This window comes from Anolis sagrei, chromosome X (assembly GCF_037176765.1).
Source record: "Anolis sagrei isolate rAnoSag1 chromosome X, rAnoSag1.mat, whole genome shotgun sequence".
Classification (NCBI taxonomy): domain Eukaryota; kingdom Metazoa; phylum Chordata; class Lepidosauria; order Squamata; family Dactyloidae; genus Anolis; species Anolis sagrei.
In genome coordinates this window covers 89,439,577-89,460,913 of record NC_090034.1, presented here as the reverse complement: position 1 = coordinate 89,460,913, position 21,337 = coordinate 89,439,577, and the positions used below count along the sequence as shown (strand labels likewise).

Sequence of the window (21,337 nt, the reverse complement as noted above, 5' to 3'; positions counted from 1 at the left end):
ATTCCAGGCTGGTTTTATTTATTTATTGTGTCATAAGTGAATTGAGAATACAGTTATAATGTATCGAAAAACCACAAAGAAAGTTAAAAACTTGGCATTATACTAAATTTCCTTTGACTAGAAGTTGGCCACCTGGGGTGCTTCTCCAATGTGCATGTGGCAGGGCTCAGACTCCATTGCAGCAGGTGGTCTGTGGTTTGCTCTTCTCCACACTCACATGTCATGGACTCTACTTAGTAGCCCCATTTCTTAAGGTTGGCTCTGAATTTCGTGGTGCCAGAGCGCAGCCTGTTCAGTGCTTTCCAAGTTGCCCAGCCTTCTGTGTTCCCAGGAGGGAGTTTCTTATCTGGTCTCACTTGCTGAGATGTTCTTGCAAGTATCTCTGTAGCTCTTATAAAGTTGTTTCTTGATTTAAGATTTTGGCATAGTGGTTGGTATCTGAACAGAGGATGGGCTAGAGATGTCAATGCCTTGACCCTTTCAGTACTGGTGGTGCAATACTGATGACAGCCCCTGATTTAGGGTTGCCAGGCATGACCAAACCTTCCATCTCTATGTCCATGAATGACAGGGAATAGCTGCTGGAGTCCTCACCCAGATATTGGGTAGCTGGAGGAGGCTGGTGGCATATTTTTCCAAACAGCTCAATTCCAAACAGCCACTACAGCCCTGATCGCAGAGGAGGCAAGAAAGTTGACTCTGGGACAGTCCACAACAATCTACGTTCCCCACAGTGTCCTGACTGTTCTGGATGCCAAGGGGACTGGCTGGTTATCACCCAGCCGGCTCACCAAATACCACACCGTCCTCCTGGACCAGGGAGACCTCACCATCACCACCACCTGCCTCAACCCAGCCACCCTGCTGTCAACTGAAAAAGAGGAAAACACCCCCCACGACTGTATCACTACAACTGAAGAGGTCTATTCCAGCCGGCTGGACCTCAAAGATCAATCCTTATCCAGGATTGAAATGGAACTTTACACAGATGGCAGTAGTTTTATGCTGGATGGGTGGCGGTGGGCAGGGTACGTGGTCGTAACTCTATGGGAAACTGTGGAGTCAGGACCACTGCTGCCAGGAACTTCCATCCAGAAAGCTGAGCTCATTGCCCTCCCCAGGGCCCTTGAACTCGTGGCCGGAAAGATGGCCAACAATACTAGCTAAACAATATAATTTCTCCAGTGGTGTAGGGTGTAGACATCCTGTGATATACGGCATGCTCTGGTTCCATTACAGTAATATTTGCTTGAATAAACATTAGACTCATAATGTCACTTTAAGGTGCCAAACCTGGCAGAAGATCTGGTTACAGAATCAACCACAGACTCCCATTAGCAGCTCATATCATCACCTGTGAGGTGTGCCTCATATTTATGTCACACGGCTTGTCTCTAGCCTTAAGCTCTACATCCTGCTTAATCTTGACATGCTCTGCAATGTAAATGTTAGCACATCAGTGGTGTTAAAACAGGTGTAAGCTGAGATCTTGTATTGCGTAGGCAGAGTTCATGCATTTCTTCAACGCTTCCTCCCAATATGTGCTACAGTAAGGCCTAAATACCCTACTAGCATATATCCTGTAATTTAATAGATTTCTTTCATGGTTTTATTGCTTTTAGTAAAGGTAAAGGTTTTCCCCTGACATGAAGTCCAGTCGTGTCCGACTCTGGGGTGTGGTGCTCATCTCCATTTTTAAGCTGAAGAACCGGCATTGTCCATAGACACTTCCAAGGTCATGTGGCCAGCATGACTGTATGGAGCGCCGTTACCTTCCCACCGAAGTGGTACCTATTGATCTACTCACATTTGTATGTTTTCGAACTGTTAAGTTGGCAGAAACTGGGGCTGATAGCAGAAGCTCATGCCGCTCCCCGGATTTGAACCTGCGACCTTTCAGTCAATAAGCTCAGCGCTTTAACCCACTGTGCCACCGGGGGCTCCCAGGGTTATTGCTTTTAACTATGTATTTTTAATATTTATATGTTTAAATCTATTTTAATCTTTATATGTGTTAAGTTTTGATTCACACATTATTATGCTTTTTAGTGTTAGCCACATTGACTCTTCTTTGGCAGAGAAAAATTATCAATTCAGTTTGCATCAGTTATTGGGCTGTGTTACCAAATGCTAGGTGGAAGGATGCTATTTAAAAAACAGGGGGAAATGGGGCAACCCTTACTGGAATGTATACAGCAGTAAGAAAAAGAAAGAACATTCATATGGGGCCAACACTAGTAGTTCAGTGGAATTGGGGCTAGAGTCAACGTTCTTGTGTTTTTGTATTAGCGGTGGATGGTGTTACCTTTGAACTTTGCAGTTCTCTTGAAGTCTAGTGTAACCTAAACAGTAGCTGAAAGAGAAAAGATTTTTGAAGCAACAATGCCTGAAAATTTCATTGAATCAGCACTTGGGACCAGTCTGAAAAAATATACTCAGCATCTGGAACTAATTTGTAAAGCATCATCATCACCATCATCAAAAATATATTGGGAGGCATCATCTGGAGCGGGCAAGACCCATTAACCTCATAAAAGTCTCATTTCAGCTGGAGATAAACAGTGCTATGTGTTTTTTAAAAATAGATCAACAGAACCATCTGTCTTTTGGAGTCTCTGGATATATTTTCTCGAGAAGGGCCTGCATCTCAAAATATCATTGGTTATCACAGTGATCTGTAGCTAGGAGAGTAAGAGGACATGATTCCCAACTGAAAGCTCAGTAGACCTCTACTCAAAAGAAAAACACACATGCACACTTCAGCACTTGCATTGGTTTTTATCAGACAACTTGACCATCTCATACCATTCAAAAAACGGATCTGAGAAAGCAGTAATCTGAGCACAATTGTTTATTGCTATACTACAATGATAGTCATTCCAGAAACCTCCCTGACTGTAGGAGATAAAAGAGAGATTGTTGCAAGGGTTTGCGTACTGACTGTCTTGATGCCGGGATACAAACAGGAGAACCTTGAGTCAAAGGATGTCACCTAGTGAAAAGAAACAGAAACTTTTAATAAGGCCACCACTTCATGCATAAGGCTGAAATCTAATACCTTTGCCTGGGAGTAAATGCCACTAAACTCAACTGGGTCTTAGTGTTAAGCAGAGTTGATAAGAGTTAGGATTTGTCTGTTTGGATTTCTACTCTCAGAATTCTCTAGCCAGTGCAGTCATGGCCATGCTCATTAGAAGAGTCAACTAAAATCATGTTGGGACACCACATTAGTGCAACTTAATTTTTAGAGATTTAATTCGACCAAAGAAAAGTGTTGAAACAGCTATATATTCATTAGGCTTGTGCATTTTGGCTGAACTTTGATCCATTTCTGCTGGCCGAATTTCAGGAGACCCCCAGATCCATTTTTGCATGCCTCCCGAAAACTGACAGGTAACCGAATAGCCAGTTTTGGTCTGCAGCTGAACAATGTAGCCCACTGACAGCAAGCGGGGAGGGCTTCCTTTGCTCCCCTTCCCATCATTTTAGGGCTATCAGGATGAAAATGACAACACTTGGAGGACACATGTACCACTGTTAGCCCATCAAGTTTAATAACATTTGAGTCATCCCCTGATTTTTAGGAAATTCTTTTCTTTTTGGAGCACAGAGAGAAATATAAAGAGAGAAAACTAGTTTGCAAAGGAATGAGATTATAGGTAGGTAGGTATTTTTCTAAGAATATGGCTTTTCTGTTTGTTTGTTGGGATTATTGTTATTATTAATTATCTTTTGAAAGTATTTTCTGAAGGAGAGGAGGGGAGACGATGGGTTCTGGTAAAGTTTCTCCACAGTGTTGTAGTTTTTCTAACTATTGGCAGCAGTCAAAGGATTATTACTAATATTTATTATTATTATTATTATTATTATTATTATTTGAAATTCAGCACAGAGAGAAATATAAACAGAAAGAATTTGTTTGCAAAGGAATGAAATTATAGGTAGGTAACTAGGTAGCAGTTTTCTGAGAATTATGCTTTTTTTGTTTGTTTGCTGGGATTATTATTATTATTATTATTATTATTAATTGTTGATCTTTTAAAATATTTTCTGAAGGAGAGGAGGGGAGGAGAAAAAGAAGCTAAAGGGTGACTCAAGCCTCTTAGAGCCATCCAAGTATTTTTTTTTTTTTAAAAGCACACCAAGGGCAAAGAGATGCTCTTTCTTTCTCCCAAGTCCCCAAATGTGTACGCACACCACCCACCTGTCCCGCAAAGTTCCCAACTCCCAGTTTCATTAAATAAAAGAATCAAAAAAATAAATAAAGGAAAATAAAGGAGAAACAAAAAGATTCAATGCAAGAGAGAAGCCAATCCAAGCAAAAAATAAAGCTGAGAGTGAGCGGCAAGGCAATCGCACCTCTCTAGAGCCAGGATGCAATGGAGGCACTTGCCTCATTAAATAGACACAGCTTGTGTAAGACACATCACTGTGTTCTTCTATTCTGATTGGCCCAACAGGCAGGGCTCACAAGGAACCCCGTGCGAACATGCAGCAGCCTCTTCATGAGCCTCGTAAGCCCTTACCGTTACAGTCAGTCCAACAAGCCGAACAAGTCGGATTGGCTGATGGGAACCAACCAAACTGAATCCCTGCATAAGCCTAATATACATCCTGGGAACACTTGTCTCCAACTGGGACTCTCAGTCTATAAAAGAACTTCTCCAGAGACCTTTAGTTTGTTAAAGTCCTCCTGAGACCCTTGGCTTTTAAAAGTGGATTTTGTTTCCTATTTTAAAGTATATCGTGTTTATCTCCAGATCACATATCAACCCAATTTGGACAGTTTATTTGGAAGTCACAACCCTCATGCAACAGTAGCAATGTCATTTACCTCTTGATATGTGATTGTGATCTGTGGTATGTTGGTAAAACGACTAGACCCCTAAGAATCAGAATCTCAGAACATATATCCAGAATTAAATGTCTTTCTACCGAATCCTCTTTATATTCACACTTTACACAATGCAATCACTTGCCTAATTCTTTTAAATTTTGTGCTCTGGAATGTATTACTCCAAAACCTCATATGGACTTGGAAAAACTATTATTCGAAAGGGAACTGTACTGGATCTTTAAGTTTAAAACCTTTTCTCCCCAGGGACTTAATGAGTCACTTAACTTTAGCTGTTTCCTTTAAGTTCCTCTATTCTCTATATAAGCTTGTGGAAGGATCTTTAACATTAGTCGCAATTCGAATCACCTTTAGCAGAGTCACTCTATGTAAAGCTTCAGGCATTATGTAAGTAACTATCTTTTATATGGGTTATCTTCTTTAAATTTGCTGGTAATTACTTGTTATTCTATGTTTTGTTATAGACATGAGCCAATATCACTGTGTTTAATAACTCCTGAAGAAGGGGAATTGGACCCCGAAACAGGGTATATAATATTACTTGGGCATCCCTGTAGGATTTTCCCTACGAATATTTCTCTTGAGAGCTAAGCTCCATCATCATTTACTACTGCCATTTGAGCTCTCTTCTGGATTGTAGACTTTATGACTCACTGTCTTCTCACCTTATTTGAAAAGAGTTTGTATCGCATATGCTTCCCTGAAACCTGTATATATTGGGATCTTACAATTGTAATGTCTGAGAGTGGTTGCTCCTTTATCATTTACTTTATATGATTGTATTACAATTATTATGTTTGAGAGCAGTTGCTCCTTTTCATTTCATTCACTCTATGTGAATACATTGAATTACACTGAGCTATATACTGAATATCATATATTTTATGCTCCTTGAGTATTTTTTCCTGACATAGATTATTTTGTGTATTTTGACACTCTACAAGTATTCTGGGATAGTGTATAGTAGAAAGAAATAAAGACATATTACATTGTAAGTAATTATAGATCTATGAATGATTGGATAGTTATTAGCATACTGTCTCTTGTTGGTATATTGCACTGGCTTTCTTGGGTTATTTCTGCATTGATATTTAGACTATTACTGCATCATATTTTTTCCTCTACACAGAGATTGGTGCTGGAATTTGACAACCACTTTTGTGTATGTCTGAAGGTTATACATGCTTTTCAGTAGTCATTGGAAGTCTGCATAGCCCTCACCTTCTTTATTGTCTAAAGTTTAGAAAAATGCAAGCTATGTGAGTTACAAGCAAAATGTAGAGCTGTACCTTTCACAAAGCAGTGAGGAGTGAGAAGAGAAGACCTGGTGCTTACTCCAAGCAGTTTATTTTCTCTGTGGAGACTCCAATCACAAATTCATCCACCTGGAACGCCCAGCGACCTGGAGTTTTCACATTGGTGGTTGCTGCAATGTTGATGATGTCAGAGGTGCGGGAACCTGGGATGTTGTAATAATTGATTTTGTCTCCGCTGTCAAATCCAGCCTGGGCAAGGGACACAAGAAAATCACCTTGAACTATGAACCACCCAGTCCCGCAGTAGAGTAGCAAACCTATTCAGTATAACTTAATTTGCCATTTTTGATTGATTTTAATTATCTTATAGCATAAAGCAGGGGTCCTCAAACTAAGGCCCGGGGGCCGGATGCGGCCCACCAAGGTCATTTACCCGGCCCTTGCTCAGGGTCAACCTAAGTCTGAAACTACTTGAAAGCACACATCAACAACAATCCTATCTCATCAGCCAAAAGCAGGCCCATACATCCCACTGAAATACTAATAAGTTTATATTTGTTAAAAATGTTCTTCATTTAAATTAGTGTATTGTTTTTAAGTGTTTTTCGCACTACAAATAAGATATGTGCAGTGTGCATAGGAATTCATTCATGGTTTTTTTTTCAAATTATAATCTGGCCCTCCAACAATTTGGGGGACTATGTTTAAAGGAATAGAACTACAAGTACTACAGCAACAACTATCACAACCTCCCAGCATATATGTCCTAAGCAGAAGAGTATTAAATTTAGATTCAGTCCAGAGATTGTTGTTTCTAATTATAGTGAAGCATCATGCATCTAATTCTCAGGTGCTCTTTGCCATCCAACAGGTTTTAGAGCTGGACTACACATGTACAGCAAAGCTGCTTACTTCTTACTGTGAAAAACAGCTGGGCTAAAACTGTTTGTTGCCCAAGAAAATGCAGAGATGTTACTACTCTCAATTCCCATATCTAAAGCAGTTAGACTGGCATGGAAAAAAGGTTTTCCTCTGCTAGAGTGTGGGTGTCCTGCAGAATCTGCTGAGACTGGCATTAGAGCTGTGATGGTCTAGATGAGGGTGAACAAATTGAAATTGAATCCAGACAAGACAGAGGTATTCCTGGTCAGCCACAAGGCTGAACAGGGTATTGGGTTACACCCCTGAAAACACAGCTTGGGAGTGATCCTGGATTCATTGCTGAGCCTGGAACCCCAGGTTTTGGTGGTGGCAAGGGGGGCTTTTGCACAATTAAAACTTGTGCACCAGTTGGGAAGTCAGACTTGGCCATGGTGGTCCACACTCTTATTACATCCCGAATAGAGTACTGCAATGCACTCTAAATTGTGGTGCTTCCACAGGACTCTGAGGCAGAGAGTTCCACTGTTAAATAGTCTCATGGCCAGGAAGTTTTTCCTAATGTTCAGATGGACTCTCCTTTTATGTAATTTGAACCCATTGCTCTCAGTCATGGTCTTCAGGCCAGCAAAAAAAAAAAAAAAAAAAAGCCTGCTCCCCCTTCATTATGATATCCTTTCACATATTTACACATAGATATCATGTCTCCTTGCAACCTTCTCTTCTAGCTCTTAAGAGGGTATGGTCTCTAAACCTTTGATCGTATAAGTTGCCTTCCCCTGGATACTAAGCTTGGGTGATCAAGAATTTTTTTAAAAAACGTGGCCTTCAAGAATGGAAACCTCGAGGCTTTGCCAAAGTTGCTTAATTGTTCTAAAAATCAAAATAACTGTGGGAGACATCCGAAAATAATTCTGAACAATGGGTAAGTGGTTTAAATTTGGAATTACTCCTCCCACTATTCCTGCATGGCTCAACATTGCTTCAAAAGGTAATTTTTTCTGAAATAATAACGATTTTAGAAGATAACGACTGTACCTACCCATGCCTACTGGATACATTCCAGCTTGTCATTATAGGATGGGGTTACACTCCCCCTGAAGACACAGCTTGGGAGTGATCCTGGATTCATCGCTGAGCCTGGAACCCCAGGTTTTAGCAGTGGCCAGGGGAGCTTTTGCACAATTAAAACTTGTGCACCAGTTGGGAAGTCAGATTTGGCCATTGTGGTCCACACTCTTATTACATCCCAAATAGAGTACTGCAATGCACTCTACAAAGAGGTTGCCTTTGAAGACTGTTCAGAAGCTTGAATTAGTCAAACGGGTGGCAGTCAGATTGCTCACTGGAGAAGTATACAGGGAGCATACAACTCCACTGCTGTACCAGCTCCATTGCCTGCCAGTCTGCTACCAAGCACAATTCAAAGTAAATTCGAAGAAGATTCAGGTTGTTCTCTCTGTCTCTGTCTCCCTCTCCCTCCTTCCCTCCCCCCCCCCTCTCTCTCACACACACCCACTTGGCAAAATAAATTATTCTGGCCCAGCTTACCTAACCAAATGTATCTCCCTCTATGATCCACCTCAGAGGCGAAGATTGTTGGGGGAGGCCCTGCTCTCGGTCTCACCCCTCTTGCAAGCATGACTGATGAGGACAAGAGACAGGTCCTTCTCAGTGGTGGCCCCTTGTCTATGGAACTCTCTCTCTAGTGAAATTAGATCAGCCCCCTCCCTCCTGATGTTAAGGAAAGAACTTAAAGCCATGGCTGTGGGAACATGCTTTTGGTCAGTAAGCAGCTAAAAATAATGGAATGATAACTCAGATTGGCCCTGGAATATGATTTGGATTTTGTGATTTTAACTGATGTTTTAATGTTTGTGTTATTAATTGGATTAATGTAGTTGTTTATTTACTGATATGCATATGTATATAGGTAAAGGTTTTCTCCTGACATTAAGTCCAGTAGTGTCCGACTCTGGAGGTTGGTGCTAATCTCCATTTCTAAGCCGAAGAGCCAGCTTTGTCCATAGACACCTTCAAGGTCATTTGGCCGGCATGACTGCATGGAGCGCCATTACCTTCCCGCCAGATCAGTACCTATTGAGTACTCACATTTGTATGTTTTCGAACTGCTAGGTTGGCAGAAGCTGGGGCTGACAGCGGAAGCTCATGCCGTACCTCAAAATCGAACCTGTGACCTTTCAGTCAACAAGTTCAGCAGCTCAGTGGTTTAATTCACTGCGCCACCGGGGGCTCCAGTATATACAGCACTGAATTTTATCTTTGTGAGACCGCCCTGAGTCCCCTTTGGGATGAGAAAGGCGGGGTACAAGTGTGGTAAATAAATAAATAGATAAATGAATAAATGAATGAATGAATAAATAAATAAATAATTGTTACAGCCTAATTTTCAAACCATCAAAGTACTGTTTCCAGATATTTCCCAGACAGAAGCATGGCTGTTTGATCTGAAACTGCCCATGTTCTGCATAGTATGAGATCTTTCAGACCGACCTGTGCTGGCGTTCCTCCAAGACCTGTCTTGGCATTCCCCCCGCTTGCAACCCCTGTGGTCCACTGAATGTCAGCATAGTTCAGCATGATGAAGGAGAGTTCTCCATTGGTAATCAAGACGGCCTGGAAGGTATTGACCTGTGACAAGAAAGAAATATTGGCTGACTGTGCAGTTAATAAAAGTACATGAAGATAACACTATGTTCCTGGGTTATAAATGTCATTTCCTAATTGGTTCTATCATAAAAACATGGAAGAGGTTTATTAAACTGCAAAAACTTTGCTTTTGGGGTTTGCACATTGAACAGTAAAAATGGCATATTTTCATGAAGGAAAATTACAAACCAAGTGCCTAGAAACTGACACAAATAATAGTATTATCCTCAGCCACAAAAATGAAGTTTCTGGAGTATAATAACTACTTTCAAAGAAAATAACACTTTCAAAGCAGGAACAAAAACATTTTCAAATTTTGTTACATAGTGTAATCTTTCAATGTCTTGGTATGTGTTCACCTTGGCATCACTCAAAAGTTCAGGGAGCTCCACTGGCTGCCGTTTATCTACCGAGCCCAATTTAAGGTACAGGTGCTTACCTACAAAGCCCTGAACGGTTTGGGACCACCCTACCTGCATGATCGCATCTCCGTCTACGAACCCACACGCTCTCTTCATTCATCTGGAGAGGCTCTGCTCGTGATCCCACCTGCGTTGCGAGCGCATTTGGTGGGGACACGAGACAGGGCCTTTTCCGTGGTGGCCCCCCGACTCTGGAACACCCTCCCCAAAGATCTTAGACAAGCCCCTACATTGGCAGTCTTCAGAAAGAACATGAAGACCTGGCTGTTCCGATGTGCCTTTCCCAAATAGGAAACCTCCATTACCAAGTCCCACAAGCACTTTATTAAAGCCAAGATCGCCACACACTGCACTTGTCCATAAGCCTCATTTCCACCTGTCACATCAGCACTTTTAACCCTTGTACCCTTACTCTGGCCCGGCCCAGTTTTATTGTGTCTTAGTGGATTGTTCATTGCTTGTTGTTTTAGATTGCTTTAATTGTTTTAATTTGCCTAGGTTTGTATTGTTGTATTGTTTGTTGAGGCCTTGGCCTTTGTAAGCCGCATCGAGTCCTGCGGGAGATGCTAGCGGGGTACAAATAAAGTTTAATAATAATAATAATAATAATAATAATAACAGATAGTATTCTTCAGGCTAACTGAGTAGGATAGAGGTTGCCCAATACTTCTGGAGGGCACAAGGCTGTGGCAGAGGAATCACAGTGGCCTTTTTCTCATCTTGGTATACTTAATAAGAAGGGAATCCACTTGTGACAAAAGAAAAGGACAGGGAAATTCCAGACAGGAATCAATCAGGGCCAACTAACTCCTCCCAACAAGGATTCCCGCAGGGAGGAAAAAGCAAGGCTTTGAAGCTGCAAGGCCATTCAGTGGCCATTTGCAACATTCACACCTGCCTCAATCAGACAAGAGTTCTTTCTCCCACCCTGGACATTCCACAGATATATAAACCTCATTTACCTAATTTCCAATATACCTTACAACTAGGCTTGGACAGTTTCGTTCGTTAATTTCGTAATTCGTTATTAATTCGTATTTAAATTAGCTTACGATCCAATATTGAGCCATGCAGGAATAGTGTGAGGAGTAAATTAGATTTGAAACAATTTTTTCAATTTATTTCGTAATTATTTCGTAATTATTTCGTAATTATTTTGTAATTATTTCGTAATTATTTTGGCATTTCTGGTGCAAGTTTTATAGTTGTTGTTTGTTTTATCACACTAACAGTCAACAACAGAGGGAGAGGGAAGCTTCAGAAGTTCCCCCTGTCCCATTTGGAGGTTTTTTTAGCATATTGCGCAATCGCGTCCGCCATTAACGAATCGATTCGTAATTATACAAAATTTTGTATATTTCGAAATTTTTAAAAGGAAAATTTCGGAATTATTAAAAAAAACGAAACGCAAGGGCCCCCTAAAAACAAAACGAGTTTAGAACCAAATTTTTCTGTGGTTACCCAAGCCTACTTACAACCTTTGAGGATGCCTGCCATAGATGTGGGTGAAACGTCAGGAGAGAATGCTTCTAGAACATGGCTATACAGCCCAGAAAATGCACAACCATCTAGTGATTCCAGCCATGAAAGCCTTCGACAACACATCAAAGTACTGAACATTAAGAGTTGAAGAAGATTCAGGTTGTTCTCTCTCTCTCTCTCTCTCTCTCACACACACACACACACACTTGGCAGCATTAGTACAAATCAGGTAAGTGCAAGACCAGGGAGCAAGAGAGAAAGCCCAACAAGGATAGAAAAGAACAAAGATGGGAGGAACAGGGGGTCTGAAGCTGAATGTTTACATCATTTCTAAATGTGCAACTACACATGTAAAATAGAAGTCAACATTTTGTGCAAAGCCGTTTCATTCACTGCCCCAGTCTGGAAAGGACACCTTAATTGATCCCCTGTCATTCCATATTTTCAGCTACTTTAAAAATGACCCATTTTATCTCACCTCTCATTTCCCTGCTTTGGGACTCATCCTACTCCAAGTGCTGCAAATTTATTTAAAAGTAGAATAGTGGTTTGCATCCAATCAACTCAGCAGCGGGAGAGGAAAAAAATGGGTGGAATCTTGTTCATCTCAGGTTGGATCTACACTGCAATATAATCCAGTATCTGATCTAAGATTATCTGCTTTGGACTGGATTATATGATTCTGCACTGCTATATAATCCAATTCAAAGCAGATCATCAGGGATCAAATACTATGAGAGTTATCCGTAAAAGAAGGTTAGAAGGCACGTGCTCTCACGGGGATTTTTTGCTGGGGAAATTGATATCACTGTTGTGCCAGCGGAAGTGAATAAGCAGTGCCAGTTATCAGTAGCTCAACGACTGGCATTGTGGTGAAGGTTAGAGATGAGCATTCCCATTCAATTTTGTGAAGTTTGAGCTGTAATACACTTCCTAAATGCTAAGGGCATGAACGCTGCTGCGATTCATCGCGAAATTGTTTCAGTTTATGGAGAAGATGTACTGTCAAGACAGCATGTGACAAAATGGGCATGGAATATATTGTGAGACCATGAAGAAACTTTGCAGAGCCATCCAAACAAATGTTGCGGAATGCTGACAGCAGGAGTCTGTCTCCTTCATGACAATGCGTATCAGCACACCGCTCATGCAACACAAGAGTTGTTGACTTCATTTGGTTGGGATATTTTTAGCCACCCCTCTCACAGCCCCGATCTTGCACCCAGTGACTATCATCTGTTCACTGAATTGAAGGAACATGCTTTTCTGAGAAGGAGTAGGTGAAAATTGAAGTGACAAACTGGCTGAAAAAGGTGGAGGGAAACTTCTATGACACAGGCATCAAAAACTTGTTCCACAGATGGCAAAATATATTGAACGGATTGGTAATTATGTAGAAAAATAATGTAATACCTATGCTACACCCCATGTAAGTTTTATTAAAATATATTCATTCTTTGTATTTTTAAAATATCTTGTAACTTTACTTTCTGGATAGCCCTCATAGATTATATGCCAGTGTAGAAGGGGCCTCAGTAGATTCAGGCAACAGGAAACTGCTGCAACTTGTATGTTTGTCCTATTAATAATTTTGCTATCTTGACTATACTCTGATGATGCTTGGCCACACAGGTCCTGGTTTTCGACTGAAAAATTGTAGAAGGTATACAAAGTTTCTTTTGATGCATTGCTTCCTCTTTTTCTTTTGGTAACATGTAAGCGAGCACCTTATTTAAGGGTCTGGAGATCTTCCTCGCTATGCAATCCAAACATTTGGGTCACTAAAACGTTCTTCTTACCACATGGGTATGTTTTCCACATGGGTATGTAAAAGCAGTCAAACCCTATCCCAATGTGAAGGTCAGTGAGAGATCTACCTTCTTTGAAGCTGTTCCGAAGTAGGCCACGCGGTCCCAAGTAGCAACAAGGGCCCAAGTAGTTGTGAAAGGGATGTCAGGGAAATAAAGGTTGATGTCTGCAGTGCAGCGGCTAAGCAATGCTGGCTGCTGGGTTTGCCTCCACAGAATGTCCCCACCTTTAAGATTGTTAACATCTCCCCAATACGGAGCAACAAAGGGAGATCCACCATCCAGGGGGAAAGGATCAGGTGTAAACTGTGAGACATTCACACCAAAGGAGACCACACCGTTGTTGTTTACCTGAAGAAAAGGGACAGAAGATGAGAATGAATGTCTCTTATTTATTTCATGTCAAAAGCATTGCATGCATAACTATAAAACTGATAAAAATAGAAGGAGCACAAGCAGCCAAATAACTTTTGATCAAATCCAGGCAGCAGTGACTGCATTGTCTGTAGCTTTAAAGATACAGGGGTGTCGCTGTGTGGGGGTAAAACCATGATACAAGGAACAATCATGCCTTCCAATGAAATTTTCTCCCTGTGCTCAAATTTCTAGCATTTCAATAACGTAAGCATTTAAGTGCAGTTCACCTAATCATTGAGAAATATAATTTTGACATCCAAACCAAATAGGCAGGCAAAGGGACCAAGGGGTTGTGAATAAATACAAGAGTTGTAAGTGTGAATGATCTTCATCCTCTCTCTTTCTGCAATGCTAGAAATGTTGGAACTCAAGGAACTTCCATTTGGGGAGGTTCTTATTTGAAAGGGGAATGGATTCAAGGGCACTATGAGATGTTTGATATTTCATTATAACAACAACACTTTATTTATATTCCACTCTATCTCCCCAAGGGGACTCAAAGCGGATTACAACATACACTTTCAATACAGTGGAATGGCAATGACATACAAATACACAGAACAAAGGTAAAGGTTTATCTTTTCATCTCCGGCTTTCTGGAGGCAGTGCTTAATTCTGGCCATGGGGAGATGCTCTTGTTCCATTTCCAAGCCAATGAGCCTGTTGTCCATAGACACCTCCTGGTCATGTTACCAGCATGGCTGCATGGACACCTTTATTACCTTCCCGCCGAAGTGGTACCTGCTTACATTTGCATGTTTTTGAACTGCTAGGTTGGCAGGAGCTAGGGCCAACAGTGGGAGCTCGCCCCAACCCACGGCCTCGTACTGCCAACCTTTAGGTCAACAGATTCAACAGTTCAACAGTTTAAATTGCAAGCTGCCAGTGATCCCATACTGAAACGATATGTAGATGCTGATTGGGCCAATGATGTCAATGACAGGAAGTCTACAAATGGTCATTTTTTTAATGGAAATGCACTGATAGACAACGACAACACAAAAGCCAAAGGTAGTTGTCGCATCATTAATAATTGAAATTATTTGTTTTCCTTGACTGTACATATGTTTGTTCTTTTTATGTGTTAAGTACTTAGCACAATGAGATAGCTTGCTTTTTTCTGGCAGTTGCTTATAAAGCAAGGGGTCAAAGTGTATTCAAGATTTATGTAGGTCAGGCTGGCAGCCTGAGTTCTGTACCTGCTTCCCGTCTAGTAATGGAACATGGAGGCTTGTTTTGCCCAAGTGTTACTTACGTAGAGGGAGTTGTATTTCTTGCCATAGAAGGTAAAGGGTACTGGAATATTGATTTTTGAAGACGTCCCATCATCCGACTTGGGGTTCTTTGTGTCACCTTGGTCTGTCCCATAAGGATACATCAACGATGCTAGAATAAGAGACAATGGCTTGTGAAATAGAGTTTTGGCTAGCAATCAGCAGTTTAAAACAAAAATAACTGTGATGCATTGGATTAAGCCTAAACTGTGCTGGTTGATGACAATTTAGTGTTGCTAGGAAAACCAATGCAAGATCCTCAGTTGTGAAAAAACAGACTATATTGACATAGAAAGAACAAGCCTGAGATATGGCAGATGATGGCACAGTCACTGCTTATTAAAACATTAGGGGTTTCCTAAAATCTGAGGCACAGATTTATATGTATACTAGCCATCCCCTGCTATGCATTGCTGTGGCCCAGTCTGTGTATATTTGTTTTGTGTGTATATATATTTGTGTATATGTGTATATATTAGGCTTGGGCGGTTTCGTTCGTTAATTTCGTAATTCGTTATTAATTCGTATTTAAATTAGCTTACTATCCAATATTGAGCCATGCAGGACTACTGTGAGGAGTAATTAAAAATCGAAACAATTTTTCCAATTTATTTCGTATTGTTTTGTAATTGTTTCGTAATTGGTTCAAAATTGTTTTGAAATTGTTTTGAAATTGTTTTGTAATTATTTCCGTATGTCTGGTGTAAGTTTTATAGTTGTTGTTTGTTTTATCAGTGATAAAAAATAAATTATCACACCAACAGTCAACAACAGAGGGAGAGGGAAGCTTCAGAAGTTCCCCCTGTCCCATTTGGAGGGTTTTTTAGCATATTGCACAATCGCCTCGCCATTAACGAATCAATTCGTAATTTTACAAAATTTCGTATATTTAGAACTTTTTAAAAGAAAATTTCGGAATTCTTTAAAAAAACGAAACGCAAGGGCCCCCTAAAAACGAAACGAGTTTAGAACCAAATTTTTCCGTGATTACCCAAGCCTAGTATATATATATCTGCATGCGTAGTAATGTAATTTTTGTTTTTTGGCTTTTTAAGTCCTTTCTTCTGTGTTTTTCAGTGTTTTTATGAGTGATGGTCACTTGTTGGCCAGATAGGTGTATTGTGTCCATATTTGGTGTCAGTTCGTCCAATGTCTTTTGAGTTATGTTAATCCCACAAATGAACATTACATTTTATTTATATAGATTTAAAAGGAAGTATGATCACTCTGTTTTGGCTAAAGTGTTAGCAAATAGGGAGACCCAGGGTCCAACTAGCTCTTGGGCTATATTCCTCAGCTCTACTTCATGGCTGTCGAAGGAGGACATACTTTTATTATTATTTGGCATAATTTATTCTAAGTTCAAGGACTCCAGTTAACCAGACTTTACCTTTTGCGTTCTCAGCAGAAGCCAGTGTTAATCCTAAGAGAAAAAACAAAAAATAGACAGTCAGATATGTAACATATGAGCACACACATCACTTACTGTAATGATGCTAGTAGCTTCCATGGAGGTTTGTTGAGTTTAGAACAGATTAAGAGTGAGTTGCTTTGAGGAAAAGACCAAGAAGGTTTCATACTAAAGAGAGAACTGATATGGAGGGTGAATACCATCAGGGATCCTGTACCCTTGATTTTGCTCAAATTTAGTTCGCTAACTTGGATATCCATGCAGCACAGAGCTGTCCCCTCTTATACTTTGCCTTCATTCAGCCTTGCAGTAGAGACAGCCCTTCATTGAGTCTCAGAACCACAGAGTTCCCCTAAGATGCTACAGGGAATCATAGATTCATAGAATAATAGAGTTAGAAGAGACACATGGGCTATCTAGTTCAACCCCTGCCATGCAGGAAAAGCATAATCAAAGCACCCCTAACTGATGGCCATCCAGCCTCTGTTTAAAAAAAACCCAAAGGTGCTTCCACAGGACTCTGAGGCAGAGAGTTCCACTGTTAAACAGTCTCATGCTTAGGAAGTTCTTCCTAATGTTCAGGTGGAATCTCCTTTTCTATAATTTGAACCCATTGCTCTAAGTCAGGGGTCCTCAAACTTTTTAAACAGAGGGCCAGGTCACAGTCCCTCAAACTCTTGGAGGGCTGGATTATAATTTGAAAAAAAGAAGAATAAATTCCTATGCACACTGCACGTATCTTATTTGTAGTGCAAAAAACACTTTAACAATACAATAATTAAATGAAGAACAATTTTAACAAATATAAACTTATTAGTATTTCAATGTGATGTGTGGAGCTGCTTTTGGCTGATGAGATAGAAGTGTTGTTGTTGTTGTTGTTGTTGTGTGCTTTCAAGTCATTTCAGACTTAGGTTGACCCTGAGCGAGGGCCGGGAAAATGACCTTGGAGGGCTGTATCTGGCCCCCGGGTCTTAGTTTGAGGCTCCCTGCTCTAAGTCATGGTCTCCAGGGCAGCAAAGAAAACAAGCCTGCTCCTCCTTCCTTATGACATTCTTTCACATAGTTAAACATGGCTGTCAAGCCTTCTCTTCCTAAGAGAGTATGGTCTCTAAAACCTTTGAACATTTTAGCTACCCTCCTCTGGACACGTTCCAGCTTATCAATATCTCTCCTAAATTGTGGTGCCCAGAATTAGACACAGTATTCCTAGTATAATGAACTTTCTGACCACATCAGTGTTTCTCAACCTTCCTAAGGCAGTGACCCCTTAATACAGTTCCTCATGTTTTTGGTGCTACTTCATAACTGTAATTTTGCAACTGTTATGAATCATAATGTAAATATCTGATATACAGGATGTATTTTCATTCACTGGACCAAATTTGGCACAAATGCCTGATACACCCAAATTTGAATACTGGTTGGGTTGGGGGGGGGGGGGGAATTGATTTTGTCATTTGGAAGTTGTAGTTGCTGGGATTTATAGTTAACCTACATCCAGAGAGCACTGTGGACATTGATGGATCTGGACCAAACTTCGCTCGAATACTCAGTATGTCCAAATGTGAACACTGGTGGAGTTTGGGGAAAATATACCTTGACATTTGGGAGTTGTAGTTGCTGGGATTTATAGTTCACCTACAATCTAAGAGCATTCTGAACCCCACCAGTGATAGAATTGTGTCAGACTTCTCACACAGAACCCCCATGACCAACATGTGTTTTCTGATGGTCTTTGGTGACCCCTCCGGCATCCACTTGCAACCCCCCTCCCCCCCAGGGGTCCTGTCTACATGTTTATTTATGAACTATGATGACCAACTGAAAAAGAAGGATTCTGTCACTTTTCTTCATCTGGCAGTAAAAACGGAAATTGTACATACCGGCAATTGGAAAAGCTCTGCAAATCTCTCCATAGATAACAGGAGAAAGAGACTATCAACACTCACTCTAACAGACCAAAGATGGGGTTAGTCAAAATATTATTCTAAAGTGCTTGATCTCCATTCCTAGACTATTATGTTAATTCTGATATAACATGGAGTTATCTTCTGATTGCATTATGCAGTCCCTTTATTGGATATCACTATGAATGGCTGACACTCCTTTGTGTATCATTGGTTTGGCTGCTGCTTTTTTCTGTTGGGCCTCAGACCCCATTATGGAATGCCCAAAGACCGCTGCAGATTGTGTATGCCCTGCCTGATGCACATTGGTTCCTGGTCCACATGCACTTTTTATAGCTGTCCACATGATATGGTCATTAGCAACCTCCTTTTTTTTTTTTGGTGGTGCAATGGGTTAAACCCTTGTGTTGGCAGAACTGAAGACCAACAGGTTGGAGGTTCGAATCCAGGGAGAGTGCGGATGAGCTCCCTCTGTGAGCTCCAGCTTCCCATGTGGGGACATGAGAGAAGCCTCCCACAAGGATGGTAAAACATCAAAGCATCTGAGCATCCCCTGGGCAACGTCCTTGCAGAGGGCCAATTCTCTCACACCAGAAGCGGCTTGCAGTTTCTCCAGTCATTCCTGACATGACATAAAAACTATCAAATTACCATCCACTGAGAATAATGAATTATATTTGTGTTTATGGCAAAGAGATGGACAGCCAGTTTTCCTCTGGCAGTCTCATAGCATTGACCTGACCAGGATCCAATCCTATACATTTATAGTAAGCAAAGTTTCCCTCTGAAATTGTTGGTACAATGAATTAATCTCAATCCCCAGCATCTTTACAACTGAGCTACAATCAGTCTTGATCTCCCACTTACAAAAAGAAAATTCTGTAAAATAGACTGAATTTATGGAACTTACCCACTGCCAGAAGGAGGAAGACATAGAATATCTCCATGTTAACTGCTCGTTTTTAGTTACCTAATTTGTGTAAGACCAGAGTGGCCTTAACTGCGGGTTGTACTGTACCTAATTGAGTAATGGATTGAAAATGTATGTGTGTGCGTGCATATATATATATATATGCTCCTCCATCCATCCACACCAGTCTTTACAGAGTGAGAGCAAACATTTCACACAAAGGTAAGGGGACATAAGCCAAACAACATTCTCATTCCATTGGATTTCTTTGCACATCTTATGTGAGATACAGATCAAGACCACAATAGATGGGCAGGGCCAGCTCCTGGACCGAATCGAGACATATTCATAACTCTGTACCTTGGCAAATAAACGTAGCACTAGTGTTGTTAAGGTGTTGCTTAAAATGCTAACTGGATCGCAGCCCAACTCAGATGGCATAGTGTTGACTTTGGGTGAAAGAGATGAGGGCAGCGATGGAACTGTGCACACATGAAACAGGAAGGAAAGACCTATACAAGTCGAAGGTTGTGGAAAGAGTAGTATAATTAGGGAGATGTTCAAGGAAGCCTTCCTTAAAGGAGTCAACCTTTTAACTGTCCCAATTTGACCAAGACGGTCTCACATAATCCCCCTTTGTCATACATACATCCCAAAAGATTTTAAAATGTCTTTTTCTCTCTCCTACTCCCAATTTTCCCCATTGTCCTCTACACTGAACCTGGAACCCCAGGGGAGCATTTGCACAGCCAAAACTTGTGCGCCAGCTGCACCCGTACCTTGGGATGTCTGACTTGGCTGTGGTGGTCAAGCTCTGGTTAAATCCCATATAGACTACTGCAACACGCTCTACGTGGAGTTGCCTTTGAAGACTGTCTGGACACTTCGGATGGTCCAACGGATGGCACCCAGATCAATAACAGGAGTGACGCTCAGGGAACATACAACTCCTCTGTTATGCCAGCTCCACTGGCTGCCAGTCTGCTACCGGGCACAATTCAAAGTGCTGGCTTTAGCCTATAAAACCCTAAACGGTTCTGGCCCAACTTACCTATCTGAACGCATCTTCCCTTATGAACCTGCTAGGACTTTAAGATCATCAAGGGAGGCCCTGCTCTCAATCCCACCTGCATCACAAACACGGTTGGTGGGGACGAGAGACAGGGCCTTCTCAGTGGTGGCCTCTCAGCTATGGAAGGCCCTTCCTGGGGACATTAGATTGGCCCCCTCCCTCTTAACATTTCGAAAAAGAGTCAAGACTTGGTTGTTTGAGCAAGCATTTGAAAATGCAAGGTAGAAGACATAGGAATTGGAATGACTGGATGACGAGATGGGACAATATTTTTTATTAAGAGACACAAAGGATCTATGTTTTAATATTCTTGTTATGGTTTTATATTATTTGTTAATGTATTTAAATGTTTTATTGTGTTTCTGGGCATTGAATCATTGCCATTGTAAACCGCCCTGAGTCACCTGAGGGCTGAGAAGGGCAGTATACAAATACAGTAAGTAAATAAATAGGTTGTTGTAGGTTTGTTTGTGGTATATGGCCATGTTCTAGAGGCATTCTCTCCTGATATTTTGCCTGCATCTATGGCAAGCATCCTCAGAGGTAGTGAGGTCTCTTGGAACTAGGAAAGTGGGTTTATATATTTGTGGAATGACCAGGGTGGGACAAAGAACTCTTGTCTGTTGGAGCTAGGTGTGAATGTGAACTGGTGAACTGACCACCTTGATTAGCATTTGATGGCCTGGCAGTGCCTGGAGCAATCTTTTGTTGAGAGGTGATTAAATGTCCTTGTTTGTTTCCTCTCTGTTGTTTTGCTGTTGTAATTTTAGAGTTTTTTTTTTAGAAAATAATGGTAGCCAGATTTCGTTCATTTTCATGGTTTTGTCATTTCTATTGAAATTGTCCACATGCTTGTGGATTTCAGTGGCTTCTCTGTGTGGTTTGACATGGTGGTTGTGAGAGTGGTCCAGCATTTCTGTGTTCTCAAATAATATGCTGTGTCCAGGAAAAAACCTACAACAACCCAGTGA

General features: G+C 41.0%; 1 protein-coding gene across 1 annotated transcript; it reads right to left on the bottom strand.

The window, feature by feature from the left end:
- Positions 1-2,771: 2,771 nt before the first annotated feature.
- Positions 2,772-19,389, bottom strand: LOC132781306 (sushi, nidogen and EGF-like domain-containing protein 1). Its single transcript, XM_067473352.1, has 7 exons — positions 19,295-19,389; positions 16,454-16,486; positions 15,045-15,175; positions 13,442-13,723; positions 9,505-9,642; positions 6,145-6,360; positions 2,772-2,992 (listed from the first exon to the last, which is right to left on the bottom strand). The coding sequence occupies exons 1-6, from the start codon at positions 19,329-19,331 to the stop codon at positions 6,187-6,189; spliced, it is 795 nt and encodes a 264-aa protein (XP_067329453.1). The 5' UTR covers positions 19,332-19,389; the 3' UTR covers positions 2,772-2,992; positions 6,145-6,186.
- Between the last annotated feature and the right edge of the window lie 1,948 nt (positions 19,390-21,337).